At 33.9% G+C, this 18,847-nt stretch overlaps 1 protein-coding gene across 4 annotated transcripts in view; it reads right to left on the reverse strand.

Annotated features, from left to right (window-relative positions):
- Window positions 1-18,847, reverse strand: part of SLIT2 (slit guidance ligand 2) — a 322,457-nt gene that overhangs the window by 102,869 nt on the left and 200,741 nt on the right. For all 4 annotated transcript variants that reach the window (XM_039838092.1, XM_039838093.1, XM_039838091.1 and 1 more), the window contains exons 6-9: window positions 15,838-15,909; window positions 10,066-10,137; window positions 7,333-7,496; window positions 4,474-4,612 (exon numbers count right to left, since the gene is read on the reverse strand). In XM_039838092.1, the coding sequence (XP_039694026.1) occupies window positions 4,474-4,612; window positions 7,333-7,496; window positions 10,066-10,137; window positions 15,838-15,909 (447 nt within the window). The remainder of the gene's footprint in view (window positions 1-4,473; window positions 4,613-7,332; window positions 7,497-10,065; window positions 10,138-15,837; window positions 15,910-18,847) is intronic.

The following is an 18,847-nucleotide window of genomic DNA, read 5'->3' on the forward strand; positions in this document are numbered from 1 at the left end:
AGTTTTCCTATTTTATTTAAATTGTGTAGATACACTCATCAAAATCAATGAGACGATCAAATGATATAACATGTGCGTAGCATCCAACATCACAGGTATTAGATAAATGTTATTCTCTTTCTATTCTTCCTTCTCCAAATTATTCCAATTCTGACTTTAAAAGAATGTTTCCCTCCTATATCTTAATAAACTACTGACTAAGTCAATACCTGTAGTGTGCAATTAGATGCAAACACAAAGCATAAAAGGGAAAAGGATGAGTCAAGTTTTTCTACCTAGATATATAGGCAGTTGATCACTCCGAGATACAGCACATGCATTCTTTTTGTCAGGTTTATATTATGAAACAGTTACAGGAATAAAGATACAGTAGGAAATCAACTCAAGATTATGGAATGAAATGTCTGATAACTTCCAATAAAGAAATTCTAATGATAATTTCTTATAAAATCCAGATTAAAAAAATATTTGAAAAATATGGAGGGAGTTTATAATTTTCAGTTCATCGTGTTTTAAAAATCTGGAATCTATAAAATTTTTTTTAAGACATTGCATAGCTTTATTTCTAAACTTTATGAATCTTACTGATGTTATTTATCTTAATAAAAAATAAAAGTAATAAAAAATATAAACTACTAATCTAGTAAATTATGCCACTACACTGAATAGTAATGGGGGTAGGTATTTTGTTGGCACTGAAGATCAATATGATTTATTACTAGATACTCTACTGATAAAGTTGATAATGTAATAATCAGAGAAGTAATATTCACCTAGAATTTCACGTATATTTTGGACTTATACATTTAATTTATTGTAGTTATACTGCACACACCACTTCAATATAGGCAAATGCAATGGGACATATTATTTACTATAACTTTTATGTAACTAAATTCCACCATTATACAAAATCTATAGAGCATATGAAATACAAGAAAGGCTCTACTGTAAAAAATAAAACAGACTACATGAGATTAAGCATTTTAAAAGTCTCACATTACTTTCAGTCTGTTACATCTACAACACACTCTCTCCTTTTGTCAACCTACAACAGCATTTTGTTCTTTCCTAGAGGATCAGGATTTGATCAATCTCCTCCTGTGTCCAGGACAATCTTGTTCCCACATATTTCTTATCTAACTCTCTCACACTCTCATCTCTCTCTAATCCCATTCTTTCTCTGATTGTCTGATTGCAGCTCTCTGCATCTTAGAATAAATCCAAGTCTGCTCTTTACAGTGATTGTCATTTTCAAAAAACCCTTTCTCGGCCAAACTTTGCAAACTGCTCCATATCTGCTCTCTTCAGTAGTCATCATGCACTCCCTTTCTTCCCACTCTGAAAAGTGGCTTCCTTACCTATCACTCTACTTTGAATCCTGGAAGAACAATATGCTGGTCAAATTTCAAGACCTGTTTTCAGACCTCGATCTGGTTCTCCAGCCAGAATATCTGACTCAGAAGATTTTTCCCAGAAGCCCTTCCTCTCTTACCTATCACAGCCTTCTGCTACTTTTACTTATTCCCCTTGGGTTTCTCTTCTCTGGCTCTCCTTTCGATTGGCCATTTTATGGATGTAACCATCTACTTTATATTTTATAATATTAATTACTCCAAAACCTTTGCCTCAAGTCCTTCTCTTGCTCCAAATCCTTAGAGTCTGTACTATTTTAGTACCTGCAGGTATCTCATGGTATTTCAGTATTTCACAAATTTCGCTCACTACCATCGTCCTTCCTAGGTTTGGTTCTGCTCCTCAGCTTCTTATAAACAATGATAGAACCATCATCTTCCCATCCCTCATACTTGAAACTCTGGCATCATCTTTGGTTCATATTTCTCCATTATTCCCTCATCTTATCAAATTTAAAATCCCATTAATTCTGCTTCTCTATTAGCTTTGATATCTGCTTCCATATCATCATTCCTACTGCTACGTCCTAGCTGCAGCTCTTATGAAGTCTCCTTTCAACCAGCATAGCAGCTTCCTAAGAGGCCTCGTGCCTGGTATTCTCTCTTGTCAATCACTAGCCACAGCTTTCAGATTAATTCTTGAAGATTCAGATGAACACTCTTATATTCAAATGCATTCCAAAGCAAGACTAAGATTCTTAGACTATCAAAGGCCCTCCATGAATTGGGTCCAATCTACCTTTCCAAATTTATTTTCTTGCAATCTCTCAGGTTTGAAATACCAAACTGAGTTCCTGTTTAGTAGTGTCTTGTATTTCCATTCTTATTGCCTATGCTTATGATGTTCTATTAACATTGAAAGTCCTTTTCTATTTCTGCATTTCTAGTCTACCTGTCTTTTAAGGTACTTCATCTTTTACCTACTGCATCTGTTACCTCCTACATGAAGGCTTCAATGATCGAGATATCATTTATTGAATGATTACTATATGCTAAGCACATAAAGCTCTACATATGTTAATTATTCCATTTCAAACTGACAACAACCCTTAGTTTCAAATGAGAAGACAGTCTCCTAGAAGATAAGTAACTTGCCCATGATCTCACAGATAGTAATGGTAGGCAGACCAGCAGTTCTAACTAAAGCTTTCTGACTCTAATTAACCACCATAACTTGCCTTCCACTTTATGCCCTCGGAATAAATATTTTCAATTTTATTTCTTTCTGTTTTGCAACATGTTACTACTTTGTACCTCATTTCATAGTAGCTTTTAATTTGCATGTCAAATTGGCTAGTCACTTGATGGAAGATCTCTGGAGAATTCATTCTGCCTTTATGTAGCATGTACTCACTTAATAAATGCTGGTGTCTGGATAGATGAATATACTATTCCCTGTTCTAAAACTTAACATGTCTTTCTACTCTCTAGCTAATCACATATCTTCTGACCAAGATGAAAGTTCTCCAACAATCTGTGGCTTTAAAATTATATAGAGGTGCCTTTATTCAGACATTATTTTCTGTGATGTCTCAACATGTACCTAGTACTCCAGTTAGGTTCAAATGTATAATCTCTGAAACATAATGCTCACTGTCACCTCTACCTTGGTTCCTGCTTTTTTCTTTCATGGAATATCATCCACTTCTTCTTAAACCACATATTATTCTTCTTTCAAGTTTCGGCTAAAGAAAATAAAAATGCCTTCTATGGGCAAGGCAGTGTTCTATCAAGTAAAAATTTTATGAGAATAATATTATGTGCAGACATCATTCCATGTCAAATCTCCACAGATTCTAGAGTTCCCACAGAGAATCCTGTCTCATACTGCAAAGCTCTAGGCACATTTTAAAGCATACATTAAATACTTGAAAGTAATGTCAGTTGGTCTTGCGAATTAAGGTTATTCTCATATAAAATAAATTAGAGCAGTTAATTGGTGAAAAAATGGAAGGAGACTAGACTTTGGGTGGTGAGTATACAATAAAGTATACAGAGGTCATTTATAAAGTTGCACACCTGAAATTTAGATAATGTTATTAACGAATGTTACCCCAATAAATTTAATAAAAATAAAATAAACAAACAATAAATAGTTTAAAAAATAACTTTTTTTTGTGCCTACTATGTAAATTTATATCTTAAGAAGTTGGTCCTATTTTATTATTTGGACTAAAAATGCCCAAAGACATTTATTTAGTTAAAATTTAGAATTGATCTTTAAAACAATAATATGATAGGCTGGGTGGTTAAAAGGCGCTTTCTAAGTTAATGGATATTGAAGTAAAGATTTTCCCTAATGCTTATTTCTCAAGATGGTAAAAGCAGTCCATTTCACATCTTACATGACCTTGTTTTATCCACATGGCTTAGGTTTGGCAAAGACAAATGTACACAGCAGTTGCATACAAAACAGGTATAAAATACTTTGTCAAGAGAATTTAACTTTTGATGGATTTAACATTGACTCAGATAGGCTAAAGTGCTCATTAATTTAAATATCTCATATTTCTTCTTTATAATATTCTTTTATACACTCTGTGGCAGACTATACAACAGTTCAAACAATGTAGTGAAACTGCATTATAAAACGTGAGTTCTGGAGGCGACAGAACACTGTCTAGTTATCTTGTTTCTATGATTTATTATCCCATCTGAGCCCTTCTTTTATTTCTCCTACTCCAGCCTAGAAATAGACAGGGGCAGATCTACAGGCCCAAAGGGTCAGACTAGGTATAGCCATTCTTAGGTTTTCCTAAATAGCCTAATAACCCCTTCTCAAGGGAAGGAAAGGCACTATTTACTCTTAAAATACATCCCTTTTCATTCTACCTTGATTAAAAAAACCCAACAAAACAAAACAAAAAAAAGACAAATCTCAGACACCTCAACAAGATATTTAATTAAACAGAGTAAGAGTCAATACCAGTTTGAAAGGACCATCTGTCTAAGCTAATTGATCAGATCTGCCTTTGATAACCTGGGAATCTCCTAAGGAAAGTCATGGTTTGGGTCACTGGGGAGGTGGAGGGATAAGAGGGAATTTCAGGGCACATACATTTCTGTGATGGTCTCAGGCAGATTCGTGGGGATCTCAGTGAGACCTTTCCCACGACAATCTACGATATTGTTGCTACAGGTACAAGCAGCTGGACAGTGCAAAACGCTGCAGGAAGGAGCCATAAATGACTGGTGACCTGAAAAAGAAACACACAGCAATTACATTTTCCCTCCTGAAACAATAGTTGTAAAACATGCAAGCTTATCTCAAATAACAAAGCATGTCAATTAACAAAAATACATTTCTCTCAGTACCTGATGATAAAATGGGCCTGTCTTTCTAAAATATAGTTACGGAAGCATGAATTTATATTTTGGGGTTAATGCTCAGATGAAGCAAATGAGATTTTAAAAAGTAATTGTAAAGATAATTTTTAAGACTTGAAATAATCGTGAGAAAGGCTAAATTCAGATTAGAAACTAGATTTCTATTCAAAAGTATTCTGAATTCCAAAAAAAAGCAGCGACTTCAGACTAATCGGTATTCCATTCCTAATAAGCTTAAATAGAGCTTGGTCTTTATTGAACTTATATAGCTTAACCTTCTTTATCTCAAAAATAAAAAAAAAAATAAAAAAAACAGTAAAATTTCCCTCTTGAGTCTAAATAAGTAATCATGTGCCGATAAGTATGGAGAAATATTAGATCATGCTGTTTAATGTCTGGATAGGTTCAAAAGTACCATTTTCTTTGAAGTTATTATAATAATTTATAACATGTCATTCTGTAATTTAGTCGATATGTTGTTTTTGTTTTTGCCTTTGCATGGCCTAAAATTTTAGCACAAGTGGTTACCTGTAGGTATATAATTTCATTACTCCTTATTTGGAAACAGAGCTATTTTGAAATGAGATTTTATTGTTTGAATGATAACAAATGAGAACCTGCAAGCATGGTTACTGGCTCAGGGACAGCCCTCTCGACTCTGCAGGGGAGAACCTGGGTGGAGGCAGACGCCAGGAAGAGAGGCTGCAGGCTAGTTCCTGACCCAACCCTCAACAAGCTCTCAAGGTTTACAAAAATAGTCTCAGTCTAAAAAAGAAGCGTGAACTTGCCTTCTTCCTCGTCTAGAAAACAGGGAAGGAGAAGCGAAGAGAGAAAAAAGTGGTTATAACGAATGGTTAGTCATTTCATTATTTTTTTTATAAAGCAATCAGACCTATTGAGAACATTCCATGACATCATAAAAAAATTTTGTTTCAGTTATAAAAAGTGTGGGAAAATACATAAAAAGGACTAAAAGATAACAATAACTTAGAATCCTATACTAGCATATCATCTCACTTCTTTTTTAAGAAACTGTTAGCTATTTATGATGCATTACATACATTTTTTTAAATGTCTTTTATTGCAATTTGAACAGATACCTCTGAGGCAGAACCAACCCTATATTTATAAAGTAGATTACATCTGAAAAGAAATGACTGTTAGCAATATCAGAGACTTTACTGCCTATGTTGTCTTCTAGAAGTTTTATGGTTTCGGTCTTACATTTAAGCCTTTAATCCAGTTAGCATTAATGTAATGGCTAGGTGGAGAGCCAGAGGAGAGAAAGAGCAATTAGGGGGATCGTTTTTTAAACTATATAAATGTCTAACCAGTGTATTGTATGCTTGAAACAATAAAATAAAATTTTTAAAAAACAAATAAAAATATAAAAAAAGAGTAAATTATATTTTAATATGGATCAATACATTTATATACAATTTTATAAATATATCTAAATCTCTCTCTCTCGGGAATCAGACTGCCTAGGTTGAGATTCTTAGATTCAACTATATAACCTTGGACATGGTTATTTAGCATCTTTTTCTCAGCTTTTTAATCTCTAATATAAAGATAATATAATTTCACTTACACGTGGAATCTAAAGAACAAAATAAATGAACAAACAAAACAGAAGCAGACTCAATGATATACAGAACAAATTGGGTTGCCAGATGGGAGGGGGGTTAGAGGAGCTGGATGAAAAAGTTGAAGGGAGTAATAAGTACAATTTTGTAGTCACAAAATAGTCCTGGGGATGTAAAGTACAGCATAGGAAATATAGTCAATAATATTGTAATATCTATGTACAGTGTCAGATGGGTCTAGACTTAGGGGAACGCTTTGTAAATTATATAAATGTCTAACCACTATGCTGTACACCTGAAACTAATACAAAACAATATTAAATGTCAATTATAATTTAAAAAATAAAAATTTTAAAAATGGTTAAAAAGATACTATTACATTTTTCTACAATTATGAGGGAGGCGAAATGAGATAAATATGTGTAAAATACTTAGATTTGTACATAAGCACAAAGAAATAACTAAGTAAATGTCACCTACTAGCCAATGTCTCATTTCAGTTTTCAGATTTTTGTTACTAAAGCTAGTCATTTATCTCTTTTAAGTAGAACTGAACCACTAGTACATATGTATACGCAAAAAGCATTTTGTCACTCTGCAACTACCATCGAGTTACTTTTTGAATTTCCCAGCAGAGATCCAGGAATAATTAATCATACTTCCAATTGTTAACATAAAAGTAGATATAAATGATTACTTAAAGGGAAAATAATGAGTAGCAAATAGAACTAAAATCTAGGGATTTCCTATATTTCCCCTGGAGTGAAAACTGAAAAGTCTTTTACCATACCTTCGGTATAAGTAATCAGTAATTACCAACTGTGCACGAATGTCTTAGAACATGTTATTATCATCGTTAAAACAGAGGATTTCCATAGAGTGATCAGTGCACAATCACACACGTTAGATGGTATCGCTGAAACCTGTAAAGCTTGCGCATTTTCCGGTTTTCTTACATGACAGCATCCAAAAACACGAAAACACAAAGGTTCTTGCTCCCTTACCGCTGCAGACAAATTCTCGTTTTTGAACCTCAGCTACATTATGGCCCCTCAGGTGGGAGGGGCCCATGCACTGGGTGTAGAGGCCCACTCGGGGCCTTTGACGCAGCCAGTCAGACAGCCAGGCCAGGTGGCAGTCACAATACAGGTTGTTGGAATGGAGGCGACTGAAGGAGAGGAAAGAGGTTGAAAGCGAGAAGACAGAACATAGTTATTCCAAAACTTGGAAAATGCTTTAGTAATAATATATAGCTTTATTTCTTCACCTATAAGTAGATTGAGTTTAGCAACTTCCAATCTAATTATCTGTCTAGAAGTTAAAATGGTTTAAAACACAGAATGAAGTCTCTCTTCTTTTATCTCTGAGCTAAACAAATGTAAAGCAGCTTCGATACAACCAAAACAATCTTTTGCCTGTGTTCATTCTAAAGGATAGAGAGAACAAATAAGTCCAAGGCAAATTCTCTGCAGTCCAGACATACTAACAGCTAATTTTCATGGGGGAATGAGGAGGTAAAAGGCGGGTTAGGGCTAGGAGGCACGTTAATAAAAGTTGTGGCTCCCAGTTTGAATTCTTAGTTACTCCTGCCATTTTTAGTCTCTGCAGAAACTGCTTTCAAATCTTTTTAGGCCACTTTCATTTTTTGCTCAATAATTCAATATAAAACACTTCTTGCCCATCTCTCTACTGATTTCCTTCTTTTTGTTTAATATCAGAAAATGGAATTAGCAGCTTTTGGGTCTTGAGGACCTATCTTCAAAGAGTGGACACTAAAATGAAAAGGCATAAATGGGAGGGAGTGAAGGAATTAAGCGAGCCCCCTCTGTGTTGGCAGAGATCCACACCAGGTTGTGGATCCCGTCCAAGCAGCAAATAGCACTTCTCCATTAATAAAATATCAGACAAATGTATCCACTAAATTAGGTAAATGACTTCAAACTGGCTTTTATGTTTTCTCAAACTAAAGAAAAGGACATCCAAAGCTATAAATCAAAGCATCATTCCCAGAATCATCTACGACATAGTAATACCATTTTAGCCATTTTTAGCTGATGTACTCAATTCTAACCCAATAACAGTAATGGATATTAAAACATGGAACTCAGTCCAGAAAGATAATTGGACCATAAAAATGGAATTTTTAAGCAGCAGTGATAATATAGAATGATGAAACAACCAAAGCAAGGGAATTTAGTTACATGACTATCTTACACACTCCTTAAGCTTGTAGATATGGAATGATCTTGCATCAAAATTAGACAGCATCAAAACTAAACTGGAACAAAAAGCTACATTTCGGGAAAGTTAAGTGACCTCTGGCTCCGTTAGCATGGAGCTCAGAGTGGCATCCTTTGGAAGTCACATAGCACATTTCTACTTAATTGTCCTTTAAATATCTCCATCTAAACCAAGCACATTACAAGATTCAGTTACATGCACACAAATCTGAAATAACAATAGAACATAAAATTTAAAAACCTGGTAAGACAAACTATATTTTCTTATTTTATAAGAAAATAAGGCACAGTATCAAAAATGCAGGTGATGAATGATTTTAGAGTCTTAGTGGCTTTATTTTTGCAAGAAATGAAAGCTTGATCAATTTGTTTTTTAAAAAATTAACTAAAGTTAATGAGAAACAAATTTCATCAAATACAGTTTCAGTGAACCTGGCTGTTAATTTGGTCAGATTAGTCTCAATCTGATAACTCCAAGAAAACATTTAGTTATGTCTATATACTTTCAGAATTGTTTTAATTTGCTAAATCATATTCCAAGGAAATTATAACGATGGATTATTGCATATATAGCTATATTTTAGTGAGAAAAATAGCATTAAGATTGGTATTAACTAATTTATGAAAAATCTCGCAATTCAATTGATTTTTTATTAAAGAGAAAATAAATGTAATTTTTCCAGTTATAAACTGTTGTAAAATAAAAAGTATTTTGAAAACTCAATCAAAATACATGTACCCCACTTAAAAAAACACATAGTTTTTCAAGAAATTCAATGCTTTGGTTATGTTTGCCACAGTTTCTCACATACTGTATATAATATATATATATATATATATATATATATATATATATATATTTTTTTTTAGGTCAAGGTGATTTTGAAACCCAGCTCAAATGAGATTTATCTCGAAAATGCTTTAACTAAATATCCCCACCCCGGTTTTAAGGATTTATTCTTCTCCAAGAATAAAAAAAAAAAACCATAGCTGTAGTAAATACTTTATTAGTGAACCATTTTATTCACCTAAAATATTTTAATGTCCATCTGTAACTCCTGAAAAGATATTTTTAAATAGAAATGCTGACGCGACCTTAATTATAGAAGCACTAGAGGGTTATGCTGTAATTTTACGTTACAAAGAATGTTGGAGAGCCAGTTTAGCTTTATTAGGTTTGTGTGACGTACAGTAATAAAATCATAAAGATTTACCATTTATCATTTCTGACAGCCAATCAAGGAGTCTTCCATTTCTTAATGAAATGTGACCTCCACAACAGCTCAAAATAAATGTTCCCCTCAAACTTCCCAGAACACATACCATTTAAAGAAAGCTTTCAAGTTTTCAGAATAGTTAATTTACTCAAATATCCAAAACTTTAAAAAAAGTGGTGTTTTCTACTAGTGGTCTTGGTGTTTGCTTACTAAAAATAGTACTTAAAGGGAACGGTTAATTGATTAAATTGACCTTCATGTGTATATTGTGACTACTTACAAAGTCCTAAGTTTAGGCATATGGTTGAAACTTGCCACAGAAAGTCTGGTGATGTTGTTATTGTTGAGAGTGCTGTGGAATAAAAAAGGAGTTAGAAATTTTAGATATGAAATTTATTATTCATCCTGTATAAAAAAATAAAAACTTCTAGAGTTTATGTTTATACAAAACAACTACCTGAGACAGCGTAAAGAATGTGCTATTGTTATAAACAAGATGATAAATAAATTTTATACTTTAACATATTGCTACACGTCGTTTTATTAAAGATCACAAATTTATGGCTTTAGACATAGCATCTTTGACTGTTCACATGTTGCGACATGCACTGTGGGCACACATGCAAGTCTATTTCTGATATTGGTTAAGAAATGAACACAAGACAGTCACAATTGAAAAATAAGCAGTTATATTTTCTTAGAGGGGAACGATGTATAATTAATATCCATGAGTAAATGGACATATATGAAATCTCCAACTAAAATCTCATAGCGATAGCACAGAATCGGTTGTCAGGTCCTGAAACAAAATCCTCCTAATTATTCTTTACTGTAGACATCAGCCACTGTTGAAATTTCCGTAAGAACGATATCCATATTTGGTACTTGCATTGGGTGTGGATGAAGTGACATGCTGTAGCAGTTGCTTAAGAGCTTACTATATTCTAACAGTTTTTAGTTGAAGCCACAAATCCTGTCCTTTTTTAGTGATACATGTTAGTGATCATGGCTTCTTGAAGCTAGAGTCAGAAAGATGGATGGTCAAGTGAGATATGGTGAAAATAAGTATAACTCTTGTTTGGTTCAGTTTTTTGCTACTTTTCCCCTAACACATTCCATTATTATTACTATTTCTACTCCTCCTCCTCCTCCTCATTAATTCATCTAATATGTCTGGCTCTTATTTTTATAATATGAATGGCTCTTATTTTTATGATAATGGGAATATTATAAAAACAAATCAGGCTTATCAAACCTAACCACAAAAAAGCATATAGTCCAACTGGCAAGATGAATTACACAAGTTACAAAAACTTAGGAGTTAATAAGATTGAGAAGAATTTTTTTTCTCCCTTCAGAGAAGTCTAGCTGTGACAAGAAAGTGAGAAGACGCCTATCCCAGGAGTGTGTGACCACAGTGTGAAGATGGCAAATGTCTCCAGTGTATAGAAGCCCTGTAAACAGGGCAAGTTGCTGAGGGAGGCGACAAAAAAGATGGGATCAACGGCCCAGGTGGACCACTTTGATGTTGGAGAAGGGGTCGAATTAAGAGCTTGTAAATTCACTTGCCTACAGAGGCCAGGCAGGGAACACACATGAGAGAAGTAGGCAAATATACAGAAAGACAATGGGAAAGAGAGATAGAGAAGATTTGACAGACAGCTGGGACCAAGGAGGACCTTAGCAAGCCGGCAATGATGTTCCCCTTTGTAGCAGCTAATATTCAGCTCCGACCGACTGTTGCTGAGCTATAACGGAAGGCTGCCAAACAATCGGATTTTTCTCAAGAGAAGCTAGAGATGGAAATTTTTAAATCAATCTTCCTAATTTTTAAATATTGGGAACTAACTCAAATATTTCAATGAGTATATGGTCCGAGTCTGTTTGGGCTGAGCAAGGTCTATTCGTGAGGCCACGTTAGGCCAGCTGGTGGCTGCAGTTGTTGATGCTGGGGTGTGGGGCGGTCAGGGGTTGAGGGATTAATTTAAACTTAGTAAAGTAGGGCACAACAGCCACATATCTAGAACACGCATTGACTCCCTTTACTCTCTGGTTTTGCATTGAGTGATATAAGAACTAATCCAAGTGATTTGAATTAAGTCACATAGGCGGGGAGAAAAACACTTTATGAAGGACCTATAAAGCACTGAATTGGTTAGCTCATGTTATCTAAAAGCCTGTAGCATTTTCCCTGTACTCAAGTGAAATGAGAGTTTTTTTTAAACACCATTAAAATATATCCTGATGTTTGCACTAAAAGGTTTCACTTCTCAAAGGGATTTGCTTTCAAATGACCCCTTTTCCCACCCTAAAAATTTATGCTGACTTTATATAGCGAAAAATCTTCAAAGTACGTAGCATACTAAAATGTGACTTTGGGGATATTTTTTTAAGTTATTCACATGCAGCAGACTCACATTAATTTTGAACTATAATGTCTTATGATTCCACACAAAAGAGTTTCATTTAATGCTGGAGCTGGTGGCTATCAATTTGAAGTCTCCTCTCAAAATGTTAGTTTTTATAACACAACTGAAGAAATAAATCATCTTAGTATTTTTATTCAGCATTGATGCTGGCAAAGCTGTATTGATACTAATACTTGGTAACGGAGCAATATGGGAACCAATGAAATTAAATGATTAAAAATTGAATAACAAATATGTTTTAATTAGATATAATGACATGCGTATGCTATGGTCATGATCAATTCCTGTTCTGAAACAATGAGAATTTATATATTATACTTCTTTATTTGTGAACACGTTTTTCCATATGAAAGTCTATTTCTATGTCAAACTTTAATATTTTCTTTTTGTACTGAGACGTATTCTTGTACAAAGAACATCAGAGTGTATAAATATAAACTGTTGGTCTCAGTAATCACAGAGGCCCTCTCAGATCTAGATCTTGATTTTTTTTTTCTTATTCTCTTTGTGCCAAGCATAGGAATTGGCAGAGAGTCTGATATTTAATGGATATGAGTTACTATGTTTCAATTCAATTAAATTATGCCCATTTAATAGAAAAGAAAAAAAATAAACTATCTAAAACTAGCAACTCAAGGAATATATTTCATTTCTCAGTCTAGAGTGCAAAGAAAAAGAAACCATTGATCTAGATTTGGTGTTCGATGTTATTTTTGATATCTTCATATCAAGAAAAGAAAAAAGTTCTAAATCCTATCAATCAGAATTCCATACTAAGGCCACAAATATACAAGTCATAAACGTCCTCCTTGCTCTCATCTACCTTAACTTTTCCTTCTTAAACTTTATTCATTCTCTGTACCTTAATATATATCCTAAACTAATAAATTGTCATCAATGGCCAAGAATGATTTACTCCCATTTTCTCCCGTTTGGCCTCCGTATAGTCATACATTCACAAATAGCTAATGAAATCAAATTTTTTTAAAATCGAAATCATTGGGAATCTGAAATTGAAGGTGATGTGCAAATTAATGTTCCTTCATTATTTCCACATTATGAGGCAATATATCCTAGAGTTATGAATGGTAAAAAATAAGCAAAATGGAGAACTTTCTTTCCAAAACCCTTAGGAAGATAACTCTATGAAAAAACAGCTCCCGACCAAATGTTCATAATAGGTGAACTTCTGATTTCCTTGACAGAAGATTTGAGCCTAATGAATCCCTGTCCTTTCAGTAATGCATCAAATATTGCATTAAATTCTTCGTCAATTAATTTCTCTAAAGGTTGAATGAATTATGAGGATTTAAAAATTAACATATATTAAGAGAATGTCTGCTTGACTTTATAAAATTTTAATATAAAATTTTTAAATAATTTTGAAAGAAATTCATATTTTCTTGTATTTTGTACTAATTTTAATTTTTTTTTTAAATCAAACTCTGACCCTTATATATCCCTTTGAGACTTCTTTTAGGTCCTCAGAAGAGTTTTCAACAGTTTAGATTTTTTTATTTTAATTCCATGAACTATAAAATGTCACTCTTTGGTATGTTTATGATAGTGGGTCTTGCTAAAGACACCTTTTAGATATTTTGCTATCATGACAAATAAAATGTAGGAAGTGATGGTGTTTTTATGACTTTACTGCTTCTGCAAAATAATATTAGTTTATAACAAATAAGCAAATGAATAGTTACTGCATTTGTGCTTTGCACATAGATTTCTCTCTCTATATACATATAAATATATAGAGAGACGTAGAGAGAGTACTTAACATATACTCATTATATATACGAATTATTCCATATCTAATAAGTATTTAAGCTCATTTACTTAATAACAGAGTACTTTATTGAATTTTACTTGATTCAAAACCCTCAGCAAAATTTCCTTAAAATGACTGGCATCATTCATATTCCTAGTTAGGAGCACTGACTCAGGAACAGTGATTTTTGGCTTGATCAGCTCCATTCAGTCACATAACACTGGTGGTAGTCTCCTCACACACAAAGTTTGGTGGCACCGACTATGGTTTTGACATCCAACTACTCTCATGAAATAGTTGTATCTGAATTATTCTGACACTGGAACAGCGTCAGTCAGCTTCATATATTAAAAACGGTTCTGGAACACAGTTTAAAAAGTGGCCTTATAACTATAATGTGTATGATAAGCACTTCAAATATTTTTCCTATAGAAAAAGTTAGACTGTTATCAAGACAGAAACAAAGGTGATTTCTCATGTGGCTAGAAAACAGTACATAGTCTTATAACACAATTTATCTCAATCAACTTATTCTTACATAAGTTTTTAAAAACGATTAATAACAGCACATAATGCAGCTAGAAATTCTAGCCAATTATTCACAATTAAAACCAAAATCATATAGAAAATATTGCTAGTCCCTCTCGCTCTCTGCCTCTGAGAGGAGACCACTGCTCTGTCTGTGGAGTGTTACCGCTTTTCTAATAAATTTTTGCCCCTAAAAAATAGAAAATATTGCTAAAATAAACCATTCCAGTTGAAACTTTAAACTTTTTTTCAGTATTACATCCCATTCCACAAACTCAGTTTATAAAACAATGGAATATTCTTTCTTTCCTGGAGGATTTCATGATTTCTAAATAACTTTTATCATATGAACTAAAATTTCAAAAACTCTTAATATTTAGTTCAATTTTGTATATCTGAATAAACTGAGTCAGAGACAACTTATAGTATAAAAAAGTATTTTATTCAGAGGAGGAATTTGTAAGTATATTTAAAAAGCTGGAAATGTGAATCTTTGGTAAAAATTCCAGAAATAATTAGTTACCGTAAATGGCTTTAGTAATTCTAGTTTTCATTAAAACTATTTTTATTACAATTAATAATTTCATTAAAATTATTTTACTAAGTCAAAGAGATAACTCAGTTACCTCCAACCAATTATGTCAGCCACGTCCACCCAGCAGGGAAAGAGAGGGTGCCAATTATAATTCTAATCTGTGGGTTGTGCTTTACTAAGTCAGTTGTAAGGACTTTAAAATGGACTTATGTTCTGAACTGTCTGTGCAAATAGCAGCCCTTGGAAAGCTCCTGTAAATAATAACTGCACGAATGGGCAACTCATTAAAATTAGAAAGTAGATTTTGAAATAACCTTACAAAGATGACATTATCTGGTTAAAAGTGACATCTTAAAATGAGAAAATGTCTCCATTGCACAGCAACTACAAAATACACCGACATATCAGCTACTAAGAGGTTTATGTTTTGTTGTCATTTTTCCTATATGACTGATGCTATCTTAATATTTAGCAATTCTAGGAATTCTCACAAATCCTGTGAATGAGAATATTTTATTATAAGGAGAAACGCTTCAAGGACAATATATATGTGAACATGTGAGTGCCCTTCTTAAATAGAAAATTTTACCTAAACATACAGATATGATACGCGAGGTTTTACACACACACACACACTTGGACTCCTCTTTTTTTCACTCTGACGATTTAAGCTATCTCTTTAGAAGACCATTTGACACTAGGTTTTAAGCTAGCGGATAAGCTTGCACATTAGCACTCCCCAGACACAAAGCTCCCTTTAAAAGAGTGAGAGAAATAAGCGGTACTTACAGCACTTCCAGATCCCGGAGAGCCCTAAATGCCCCATCTTCAATACAGCTGATCTGGTTGTAATCCAGTTGCCTGTTAAATAGATCAGAAGAATATATGTAAAAGGCCGAAGACCAGCAGGGTTAGGGGAGAGGAAGTGTCCTGAAGGGTCTAGGAAGCCCTGGCTGCACTAACTGAAATGCTCTCACGAACACACTCATCTGCTCAAGAATGTCACGAGCCATTCTGGCCTCAATGCCGCCACTGAAATCTCTTTTTGTTCTGAACTGTCTGTGCAAATAGCAGCCCTTGGAAAGCTCCTGTAAATAATAACTGCACCTTATATTAAATGCCATAGGAATGCAATTTCATTACATCAAGAAAAGCTATCCATTAAGAGCTTTCAGCGTCATCTTGCTGAAACAATTTCATTAAGGTAAAGGACTGTAAATCACTTAATGTCACATGCACCCCCTCAGTGACCTAACAGAATCCATTTATCAGAGAAGCCCAGCTGCATGTTAATTTCACTATCCTTGGCAAGGAAGAGCGAGACTACTTTTAGGTTTTCTCCTTTTAAAAGCAGTTTTCCTTCGAGAACCCCAAGTCGAGAAAGAGAAATGATGTCCCACATATCTTCCTGCCATTCCCCACCAGGAAGCTAGCAGTTTTTCTACATTAAGTTTGACTATTCTCATAATTTGCATTGTTTATCATTATATGTGAATTCTCCGAACTGTAAATACGGCATACTTTTCGGTTAAGGAACTTCTCGAATTATAGTACTCAGAAAATAAGTTTTTAAAGTATTAACAAATTTTTAAAAATTTGCTTTTCTCCAAGATGCTAGTTTCAGTCCCAAATACTACAAAATATATACTGCAGCAACGTCGTTGAAACACTATCTAAATCTACAGTAAAAAGTTTAAAATCTGTAACAGCTTTCCAAATAACACAAAATTCCAACAAATAAATCTCGTCTGTAGTTTAAGTACTCATTTGTTCAAATTCAAAGATGAAAAAAAAGCTGCTTCAAACTTGGTTAAGGCTACTTTTTCCTGCTGCTTGTTTTTGGAATTAAAATTTTTTTATTCATGCTAAGGAATTGACTTCGTTAAAATGAAGAGCTAAGTACTAAATCCTATCTGTCCTATCTGATTGTTATTTTTGTTTGTTTCATTTTGTTTTTACAAATAAGCAGTTGTTTAAATCGATTAGTTTGACACAGTGATATTATTATTCTGGTAAAGAAAAAGTATTTAAATGTTTCACTTGAAATACACATGGAATGTTTGATGAAATAGTCAGATGAGTTGTCAGCTCTACATGCAATATACAGGGGTTAGGCTATGATCCCAATGAATCTCGCCCTTGTTTCAAGTGTGGAATTCACCAAAAGGGCTAATTCAACATCTGAGGTCTGTTACTTTAAAAAAGAGAAAAAAAAAAAAGACTGTTTAAACATTCCCATAGAATAGCTCTTTCTCTCATAAGACTACTGAATAAAGGTGCAATGATTTAATCCAGAGGGACCTCTTCCTTACTTTAGAAATTATGTACATAGAGAATGTCTCATGAAATATACATCTCATTTTTAAGAAGGTCTCTAGGGAACACAATCATACACGGGACTACCTTGATGTCATGCAAATGATACAATCTAGGACATGTAATACAAGAAAAGGCAAACCCTGGAGAAGATACAATTTTATTACTTTTATAAACTAAAGCTTTCTCCCAAATAGTAGCTACCATCCATGCTACTGTAATTAGCCTAAAGCATTTCTACTTATTGGGAAGTAATGCAGAAGTATAATTTTATTTTCTAAGAAGACTTTTAAAGCCTCCTCATATAATACGGCTGCTGCAGTTCCAAGAAAACACATTCTTGAGCACCTTTGATTTGTACAGATTAAATTCATTTAACAATTAAGTTAATAACCTTTTTTTTTATTTTAAAGTGCTAAATATATATCTACACTACGATTCTCTAACCCCTTGAACAATTGATCAAAGCCATTTAAATTAGTACAATGGCATGAAGTGTTACACTTGACACACTACAAAAGAGAAATTGTTCCCAGACAAATTGGCAAAATCTTTTAATGCTATCAAATTTGCCTAATGCAGTCTCCAGGTTAATCTGTAAAAGGGTGAGCTGTATGTTTGCCCATATCTTAATATCCTTAGCTGTCAATGTATAAATCAGTGCTGACATAGCTTCTTTTAAATCATGCGTACTATACACAAAGGGGAGGCCCCAGCATGCCAGAAAGCACTCAAGCAAATCTTGTCCTACAAAGACTGAAAGGCAGATTACCTTCCGGCTACCACCAGAAGTTGAGACGCTGCTAGAAACTTCAGTAATTTTGCCCCTCTTTAACACTGCTCCTGGTCACACGCGTCTGATTCTTAGCAGCAGAAATCTAATCCCTTATTGGTGCTAAAACAGTAAGAATATTTGGCTCTTCCAGGACAAAGTTTTCCTTAAAAGTTCTCTGAACATCATCACATCTCAGTCCATGTATCTTCTGCGAAATGCTATTTTTTGAAAAAGTTACCCCGATGAACAATCAAAATCAAAATGAATCATTTTTCCATCAATTGGTGGATTTTGCTCTATTCAAAGGAACACTTACGGAAAGTGTTGTGCCCGCAATACTACTCATGAGAAAATTTCTCTGCATAAACCTCCATTTGTCTGCTCATGGTTCAAGACAAACAGTGTCAAAACTATGCAGAAGCATACTTTATTTCGGGGTTTCTGGACTCCTTTTCTGCATGTCGTTTCTCTAGTCCAGCTCACCTCCTTCTCAACCACTTCTCAAACCCTGGGCTCTTCTGCTTTCTGCATGCAGGATAGAATCTATTCTCAGCCACCCATTTAGTGACAGGTGGATCTCACGTAGATGTGACTTTGAATTGTGCCATGAAATTATTCTGCATTAAAGAATTAGGAAGAAGAAAGTTTTTTTGTTTTTGTTTTTGTTGTTGTTGTTGTAGTTGTTTTTTACTTCTCCAAAAAGTAATG

This window comes from Pteropus medius, unplaced genomic scaffold (genome assembly GCF_902729225.1).
Source record: "Pteropus medius unplaced genomic scaffold, Ma_sr-lr_union100, whole genome shotgun sequence".
Classification (NCBI taxonomy): Eukaryota; Metazoa; Chordata; class Mammalia; order Chiroptera; family Pteropodidae; genus Pteropus; species Pteropus medius.